The sequence below is a fragment of the Ambystoma mexicanum genome, chromosome 10 (assembly GCF_040938575.1).
Source record: "Ambystoma mexicanum isolate Mex_15411 chromosome 10, UKY_AmexF1_1, whole genome shotgun sequence".
In the NCBI taxonomy this organism is placed as follows: domain Eukaryota; kingdom Metazoa; phylum Chordata; class Amphibia; order Caudata; family Ambystomatidae; genus Ambystoma; species Ambystoma mexicanum.
This window is the reverse complement of record NC_090932.1, coordinates 846,920,076-846,929,668: the sequence shown is the minus strand read 5'-3', so window position 1 is coordinate 846,929,668 and position 9,593 is coordinate 846,920,076. Positions and strand designations below refer to the sequence as shown.

The 9,593-nt window shown below is 46.0% G+C and overlaps 1 protein-coding gene across 1 annotated transcript in view; it reads left to right on the top strand.

Annotated features, from left to right (window-relative positions):
* The first annotated feature begins 3,041 nt into the window (after positions 1–3,041).
* LOC138491789 (transient receptor potential cation channel subfamily V member 6-like) overlaps positions 3,042–9,593 on the top strand; it is a 599,702-nt gene continuing 593,150 nt past the window's right edge. The window contains exon 1 of the mRNA XM_069618497.1: positions 3,042–3,384. Coding sequence (XP_069474598.1) covers positions 3,245–3,384 — 140 coding nt within the window. The 5' untranslated portion in view covers positions 3,042–3,244. The remainder of the gene's footprint in view (positions 3,385–9,593) is intronic.

The following is a 9,593-nucleotide window of genomic DNA, read 5'->3' as shown; positions in this document are numbered from 1 at the left end:
CTTCGCCTGCCAAGCCATTACAGAAGGGGAAAGACCATATGCAAATCAGGCTTGGTCCCACCTCAAAAGGGGCAAGCCAGCCCGAACTGCTAGGTTACATCCCTTCTGCACGAGACCACAAGCATCCCCAAACATGTTTCGGCCTTGTTTGGCCTCATCAGTGAGGAGTAGCTTGGGTCTCTAGGCCCAGCAGGCACGGGACCCACGTCTGGGCATACCCGTCCCACTCGGGGTGACAAAGCAAAAACAAAGAGGTGATGGCTGGAAGGTTTAGAATGAATCTTAACCACTGGCATTGCTCTGGGCAACCCTCCAGACCATCGTTCTTCGCCTGCCAAGCCATTACAGAAGGGGAAAGACCATATGCAAATCAGGCTTGGTCCCACCCCAAAAGGGGCAGCCCAGCTCGAACTGCTAGGTCACATCCCTTCTGCACTAGACCACAAGCATCCCCAAACATGTTTCGGCCTTGTTTGGCCTCATCAGTGAGGAGTAGCTTGGGTCTCTAGGCTACCAATGATGGGAATTATGAAACAGCAGGGCTGCACCATGCTGCCGGCTGTTTTCAGACCTGAAAGCTTTGTGTAGGCTCACAATACTTTGCATGATGATACTGCAATCTTCATTCCGAATAGGGAAAATGGAGCGGTAAACATATTCTTTTTGCTCCATGCGTTAGTATGATTATTATATATTGTCGGGTTAGTTTGTACGTAAATTGTGTGCCCTTCAAAGCATGCTTTAAAATTGAATATTAGTAAAACTCATGAACGCCAAACGTAACAAATATTTATATGAACTAAAGTTGGGAAGATATTTGCTCAAGTGCTTGAATCGCAGACTGGGCCCTAATCGTGGCTTCATCACTCGACCAAAGCACATGATCCTGGGCAACTTCTTAAATCTCTCTCTGTCTTACCTAAATCCCTGTAAGTGGTTCAGTTTGCATCTATTGCTATTAGTAAAAGCCTCACTCATACTTTACTGGACTAATATTGACCATTCACATATTGCACACCACAGCGTTATTAGTCTCTTGGTTTACTTGTGGCAACTTCTTGTAATGGCATTTCCCGGGATGCCTTTATATGTGATGATACTCCCTGTAAGATCCTTTTTCTATGACGTCACTTCAGAAGATGTCAAGACATATGCAAATTAGGAGATTTGCATGTCTTTTGCTGCCTGTGTCTGAGAAATCAAGAGACTGGCCCTGGGGTCAACACTAACATGTCAGTGTCCTATATGCTTACTGGTCCTATGTTTTTTTTGTGTGTGTTGTATGTTTAAAATGTCATATGTGAAAAATGTTATGAAAAAAGTGTATAAGGGCGAGAGGGGTGTGAATGGCGGTGCTTTACACCGCCCTCATGCCGACTGCTTCTGTTATACCGCAGACTCTAAAGTTACACTTGAAAGCCATTTTTTGTTTGGACTATTAGGCGTCACTGTGCCACCTATAAGCCAAAATGATTGCTTTGCAGTACAGCTAGGGAGAACTGGCATATGGGGAGGGATACAAAGCTTGTAGGTGTTATTTGTCAATGTACCCACCCATTGGCTGTCCATTGCCGCCACGCCAATCCCAATAACCATTCCCACCCACAACACATAACTTGTTATCTGGATTTATTTAGATAGCCCTTTTACCCACTGCACCTTACATAGAACATTTTTATATACTATTATTATTACCCAATCGAAATTGGTATCAACCTCGGAAGGATAAAAGGCTGAGCTGACTGCGCCTGACTTTGAACCTGCGACCTGCAGATCGCGCAAAGATTGTGGCAGTGAGCACTTAACCCACTGAGCTATCCTACCAGCTATCACATCCTCCGGGGATCTCCTTCAGCTACATTTATTAAGCACCACCAAAGGTTGTGCTTGAAGTGCCTGCCAGCGTTTTATTTCAAAGCAGTCTTCTGAGAGTTAATTACTTAATTGGAGCAGTAAACACAGTCAGTGTAATAAAAATGTCAACCAGGTGTGCCTTTAGCGTCTTCATATTTAAGTACTACACATGTCCTTCAATGAAGTCCTGTTAAAAAAAAGCAGTGGCAAGGCCTATAGTTTTGGCTTTTGTATAAGTATTAGACAGTGTGTTCTCACTCACTGTTCCAGCCACCTGATTGCCTGAGTGCACTTGCCAGGGTGCGAATACATTATCTATATTGGTCGTCATGGAAGATACGGCCTTGTAAATCACTGCCAACGGACCAATGCTGACCTTGCAAGAAGACTAGTGGAGTGACTGCTGACATGCTTTGCCTTCTTAGCGCCGTTGAAGTCTTTTGGAATGAAGTACTACACCACATAGATATAATATCGAGCCTCTCTCCTTTCCAAGATCCCCTAGTTGTTGTGTGTTAGGCCTGATGCCACAAATCCCAGGGTTGGATGTTTATATATGAAATGGGTGTACGAGGCACCCATTGTAGCCAAAATAACAGATTTTAAGACTGTGCAACAGACCAATTAGACCTTCCTTTGAAGATTGGATTAAAAGTTTGATTACACTTTCTGCAAGGGAAAACGTATCCGTGCAAAGGAAAGTTAGGTCAGATGAATATGGAGAAATGTGTAATGTTTCTAATGAACTGTATGGATGATGTTCTCGAACAAAAACATGCTTTTCCTCCTTTCTTTGTTTCTCCCTTTCCTCCTTTCTTTGTTTCTACCTTTATTTCTTTCTTTGTTTCTATCTTTCTTTTCCCTTTATGTATGTTTCTAATACTATGTTATAATTATGTGTAAAATTGAAAAAAAAGTTAGAGAATACGTCCAGTTTGCTAATGTTTTTTATACATTCAAAGTCACCTTTATATTTTAAAAACATGAAATGGCCTTGCCATTTTTTTTCGGGAGCATGGGTCGTGTGCCGTGGCTCCGTGCTTCTAGCAGACCTTGCTACTGAGTCACCTGGGGCGGGAACCCCCGCAACCCTCCCCTAACCGCCGGCGTGTTGTTGTGTCAGGCAGATGGCGTGACACGCGCGCCCGTCTTGACTAAGTGCTTGTTTTTGGTCAATAAGACAGCGACCGTCCGTAACGAGTGCTTTTCTGTTTTGGGTACTTTAGTGGAACAAGCGACTTCCGGCGAAGGATGTGTTGGCAGGAATGCGGCAGAGCAGCGCAGGATACGCTATTCGCGGTTAGCAAGCACTGCTGCCTCGCGGATATGTGTGGCGGAATTGGACGGAGTAGCACGATATATTCCGTCACGCTTTTGTTAAAGGCCGATAATGAGTTCTTTCTTTGAAATGTTTCGAATATCCACAGCTTCGTCAAATTCCAGCACCAGGTTTTTAATGGGGTCCGACCAACTCTCAACTGTGAGTAGCAAAGTGTCAGTTCGCGACATCCTGGATAATAAAAGCAAAGAGTAAGTAACACCTCTTTATATAAATAATATATGTGTTCCTTTATTCAGTTATAAGTAACAAGTGTGTGTATGTGTGTATTGTAATTGGTTTGATTTCTTTATATTTCAATTTTGGTATTTGAGCAGGGATGGTGCCAGGGCCTTTTAACCTTAAAAGGGACCCCCACAATTGCCCCCATATTGCCAGCAGTCTACTGACACTGCAATATAAAAAAAATATATATTTTACACGTTCTGTGGCTTACAGTGTGCGCTTTGCAGTGCTCGTCTTACAAGTTGTGTTTGCTGGTGCCCTTCAAGCCATCTCTACCATTGGGGAAAACAGAAGTGTTATCACATCATTGGATTTTGGAGTCTGCCACTTAAGGATTGCGCCACATATTCAAAATCACAGAGCCCTTTATTCCTGGTTTACACGTGTTTCGGCTGCTCAGGAGCCTTTCTCAAAACAAAAAGGGCAACAGCAAAAATGTCATAATCCGTCTTATTTGCAATAGTCCCGGGTAGATCCCTCAAATGTTCTAACTTCAAAGTTCCTCGCGTCGGCTTGGCAACAATAGTGATCATTGCCTTTCAAGACTTGTTCCTCCACGTCAGCCACTTGATTACAAAGAAGGAATCATAGCTATTCAGCAGGCATTCGGTGCTTCAGCTCCCTGCCGTCTCGCCCACTCTGATAATTGGTGGCTATTAAAACTATCTTTATGCCCACCATGGGTGCTTCAGATTGCTTTCCGCTCTAAGCAAGGGGGCTCCCCCAACCTTCATGTTGAAATGGTCCCCCACACATCTTCAGCCAGTCCTATCTCCGTTCTACATGGAGTTGAGTGGGGATGGCATATTTCTAAAACACAGGGAGTGTGGCAGGCACTTTACAGTTTACAGATCATTTACAAGGACCAGGGGATAGGAGCATAGGGGGGACGGATAGAGAGAAGGTGGCACGGGATCAGAGCTAAGTGGCAAGCCTGGGTGGGTGATGATATGATATGATATGGCATTTATAACGTGCCTGTACACAAGTGTATCAATGCGTGACGAAGCAAGGGAGGGGGAACAGAGGGAAGACAGACAACGATCCTACAAGGCCGGGTGTCATTCAGATCGCGCAAGTACATGGGAAGGGGGCCAGGGGGAATGGTGATGGTTTATTCCAGTTGATATGCTGTTGGATAGACTCACAACGTATACTAGGAAGGTTCGTCTCTAGGTTTTTTCTCTTTTAGAGTTCAGTAGTAGCCGTAGTATGGTGAGAGACTGGCCTATTCATTTGGTGGTAAACAACTGCAACAACTGTACCATATTCTACGCTGCAACTATTACAAGAGAAATTGGTGGCCAAGCAAGATACTCAACACTTGCAACACTAAAGGTCCCCATGGGAAAAGCTGTAGGACTGTACATAGCCATCAAGGGTCGACTAGAGCGACCAATTTCCCAAAATGTGTTTGCAAGACACTTTAGACGTGGTGGTGCATCAGAAGCAGACGGTGGTGCGCCTGCTTTCCCACAGCCTCATTGCTCCCCCTCTTTTCCCCATATCCCTATTTCAAAGTGTTAAATGGAATTTTAACATATATTGTACACAAAATAAAATGGTGGGACTGTTACTAATGCAGGGCGCTGACCGGTAAGACGTCTCACCAGGGCCTCTCCTGGTATTTCTGAGACCCTGGGAAGCAAAAGTCATGCAGACCACTTAATTTGTATATGTGTTGACATCAATCGGAAGTCACAGATAAGGACATGATAAGGAATTTCATTGGTCTTGGTTACTTGCCATGATTAAGTCAAGAAACTAGTAACTTTGTAATATGCAATACATGAATGTTCACCATTATTATATATGAAGCAACTCTATAGTCTAATGGGAAACCGGGAGCCAGGCTTTTATAAAAGCAAAACCTGCAAACTATATCACTTCTAGGGGCTACCAATTTTGGCAGGTAACTAACTGTCAGTGAAACTGGGTGATCTGCCCAGCATCACAAACTTTGGTTACGGAGTGAAGCCCCGATTTGAGTCCAGTCTTTGATCAGGCACTTGACCACCTATCCACCCAGCTTTATGTTACCCAAATATTTCTTACGGTTTGGGTTTCAATAGCTTAAATAATAACACGTTTTATAGAGATGCCTAAAAACACACAAATCACATAACACACTAACTGGCAACATACAAAACTGGCAGAGAAACATGTTGAGCAAATAGCGTACGGTTACAGATTTATTTTTCCCCCATCCTGTTTAGAAGAATAGAGTAGCAGCAGGCAAAGTCACCTGAGTCTAAACAAATGTCCCTTTGACTGTAAAACTTGATTTTCAAGGCTTAAAAAGACACAAAAGAATGACATTAGTTCAGCTCCTTGTATGTATTGTGTCATTCAGCATGCCACATTATGTCACCCTCCCATTTCTTTTCACCCCACACTTGCACTTCTTAAGGGACAATGGAGCCTCCCCAATGGTCCCCTCATTGCCTGGTCTCTGCCATTGCACCAGCCACTAAATGTTACCCTTGAAATGGTGTACTGACCCACAGCAAGAGCTCAAGGAGAGCTACTGAGCTGCCCAGTGATTGGAATACCACATGCAAAGAGGTGTTAGCTCTGGTCATTTGCAAAGCCCGGAAAAGCTGATCCTGTGGCCGGCAACTAAAGTGGGAACTTTTCCCTGTCCCCGACAGGCTCTGGTCTCATGGCTTTTTTGTAATAACAAATACGCGGCTGTTAAATTTGTGGAGCAGTTGACAGTTGTCTCTGACCCCTCCCTAATGGAGCTGGGTGCAACTGCACTAACAGTGATGGATGGTGCAGCAGGACCGGGGCAGTCAGTGTCGGCAGTAGCTCACCATTGACAGACAGATCCTTGAACCCCCTACTCTTTTCAAAATGATCTGCACCACTCTTGAGAACATCGAGTTCACTCAGGTGTAACATTTGGTTTTAGTTATGGGTTGCAACAAACCCCCGATCTAAGTCTCTGAGCGCTATATCAGGTGGATCCTGAAACTTGGCTAATCCAGTCCCAGGGTTTGTATTCCGTAAGTTGTGCCACTTCCAGCACAGTTAAATGTAACAGTTGTGACCTTTCTCTAACACCTAATGGTTTGATCAATAATTTCTATGCACCACACCAATGTATGGTGTTCTCAGAGCATACGCACTACAAGAATGTACCTTCCATCACCTCCCAAGACTCACACTGCTAAAGTGTATCCATGCAGTTTATGGCTGTGATATTATTAAACATGACTGGCCTTGGCATTCAGGGCCTGCTAAAGATTTGGGACTGTGGGACGTTTCCTAGATAATAATGAAGAGATAAAGGAATGGAGGGAGAGAGTGAGTATCTCCAGATTATTAAATGTTAAATGTTAAAGGTATTTGTACAGCGCACCGTCACCAACAGAGTTTGTCCTCAGGCGCTCTGGCGGATCTGTAAACGATAAGGTGTGATGGGTCAGTAAGGTGAAGAGGGGTAGGATATTGAGAGGAGTGGTGTTCTGTTGGCAGCGTCAACTCGGTATACACTGGGTGCTGAGCTTTGGTGCGAGCATTGGATCGGTGTCAGTCCCCGTGTGCTGTTGGTGCGGTTTATATGTTGTTGCAGTGTTGTGAAGTGCGTGCGGCTTGTGTGAGAGATGGTTATGTGAGTTTTTTGAGTGAGATAAGTATGCAGAGAGTTTGAGTTTACATTGGTTAGTGGGTTGCCTGACATTGAACATGCTAACATTCACAGTTCTATCTAAGTGTGGGCATGCTAACATTCAAGTATCATCTAAGTGCGGCGTTTGCTGACCTTGACAAGTATATTAGTATGTGATGCAAGGCAACATCTACAATCCTGTCATGAATATGTTCAGTCTGGTGGTCACAAATCTTTCTAAGTATGCGTAGTGTGAGTCTATGGCAGTCTAGGTTGTGGGAAGGTAAGATAGAGTGGCTGGGGTTTTCTGGAGTAGAGTAATTGCTCTACTCCCCACCCATGCCACACTTACAGTTTTTGTTGGTGTCTGTTGACTGCTGCCTTCGCTGGCTTCCCCTGCTGACACCTGCAGACACTCTCTGGAGCCGCCACTGTAAGAGCCGCCCTTGGCCTTGGGCCCCTTAGCCGCAGGGGCTGCCAGGCAGAGGGCTGCCTGGGGGGGTCAATTAAGACCAGTGTGTGAACCAACCATGGGTGGGGAAAGGACCGGGAGGCAGGCGGAGGGAGGGGAAGAGGAAGGGGGGGTAGGGAAACAGAGGCTGCATGCGGGCCAATGGGCACATGGAGACACGGCCCAGAAATGGAAATAGGCCGTAAAAGGGTCGGGGGGTACTACAGCTCACCTGGGAATGCCACGTTTGAAATGGCGTCCCACGGTGCAGCTGACTCCTGCAAACATTGCTGTCCCTGGAGGACCAATCACGGGTGGGAAAGGACCAGGAGGCGGGCAGAGGGAGGGGAAGAGGAAGGGGGTAGGGAAATAGAGGCTGCAGGCGGGTCGATGGGCACATGGAGACACGGCCCAGGATTGGAAATGGGCCCGTAAAGGGTCGGGGGGCACTACAGCTCATCTGGGAATGCCGCGTTTGAAATGGCGTTGTCCCACGGTGCAGCTGACTCCTGCAAACATTGCTGGCCCTGGAGGACCACTCACGGGTGGGGAAAGGACCGGGAGACGGGCGGAGGGAGGGGAAGAGGAAGGGGGGGTAGGGAAACAGGCTTCACGCGGGCCTATGGGCACATGGAGGCATGGCCCAGAAATGGAAATGGGCCCGAAAAGGGTCGGGGGCACTACAGCTCACCTGTGAACGCCGCGTTTGAAATGGCATTGTCCCACGGTGCAGGAGATGTTTATTGGCCTGTGCACAGAACTAAGAAAAGCAGCCAGCAGGGACCTGAAACACTAATGGCCTGATTCATGAAGCATTTTCCAATGGGATTGCGCCATTCTAAAATGCTTCTGTGAAGCAGGCCCTGAAATGTCCACTAAAAACCTATTAAGCTCTCCTTGACAGCAAGGAGCGAATCTACTCGAAACCGGAGTAAAAAGGCAATGAGGTGACAAGATTGCTGCCGGATACTGCAAGGCCCAAGGGAGTTGATGTCCTGAGGGCACCAGCATAGGCAGCGTGTAACAGATCCGTGTGATTTTTCCATTGCGGAAACGTCCCAGACGGGAAGGTTCACATGAGAAATGTGCGCACCACCAAAGGTTCATAAATTTCCCATGCGAACATAATTTTAAAAACCCTACAAAACCCACACCCCCACCCACACCCACAACACACACCCTTGCACACCCTACTTACCTTTTAAACGCTCTTGTCGCAACAGCGCCAGTTCCCTTTCACTTCCATGGTCGGGAACCGGCGCCGCAGGGTCCTTTTGTTTTTGGGGCAGCTGCAGGGGTTTCCCCCCACAACCCCGCTCACTATACTGTGTAGTATAGTGAGTGGGGTGTTGCGGGGGACACCCCTGCAACACCCGTTTTTTTGATTTATTATTATTTTTTTTCTAGGGAGTGCTGCGGGTGTGTCCCCCATACCCACGCAGCCCCTGTTTTATTGCTAATTTTTATCTTTGGGTGTGCTGTGGGGGTGTCCCTATATAGTATTGTGAGTGGGGTGTTGCGGGGGACAGCCCCACAGTGTTTTTTTTAAATGCATGCCACCAAAGGTTCGAACTTTTGGTGTGCAACAGGGGGCATGAAGTTAAGGTGGCTTTAGCAGAATTTCAGGGGTTTCGTTGCTTTAAGTTCTCACCTTAACCTCCCTGCAACTAAAGTTTTTTCCTTTAATTTCAACGTTTTTTTTTACAATGTACTGCTCACCTTAACATCCCTGCAACTAATTATTTTTCTATATATATGATAGTGTTACGGGCTGGAATGTATTGGACGTTATTGTGGATGGACCTATACATTGGACTGAGAGAACTGCTTACATGCAGATTAAGGGTACCCAGTATTCTTACTTTGATGGCCTTTATGGGGATGTGCCTAGTGCATAGGAAACTGGACGGTCCTGGGTTTGGGTGCATACTTACACCTAAAAAAACAAATGGTCCTAAATATTGCCTGCCGTTTCTTTGCATGGCAAGCAGCGTTTACATGATGTCCTGAGGAATCCACAGGAATCCGAAGCATCCCGCCCTCCATGAACAATTGTGTGCACAGATTCTTTCGAATTTGTTTCATGGAGTGGATTTGAGGAAAGCAAAATC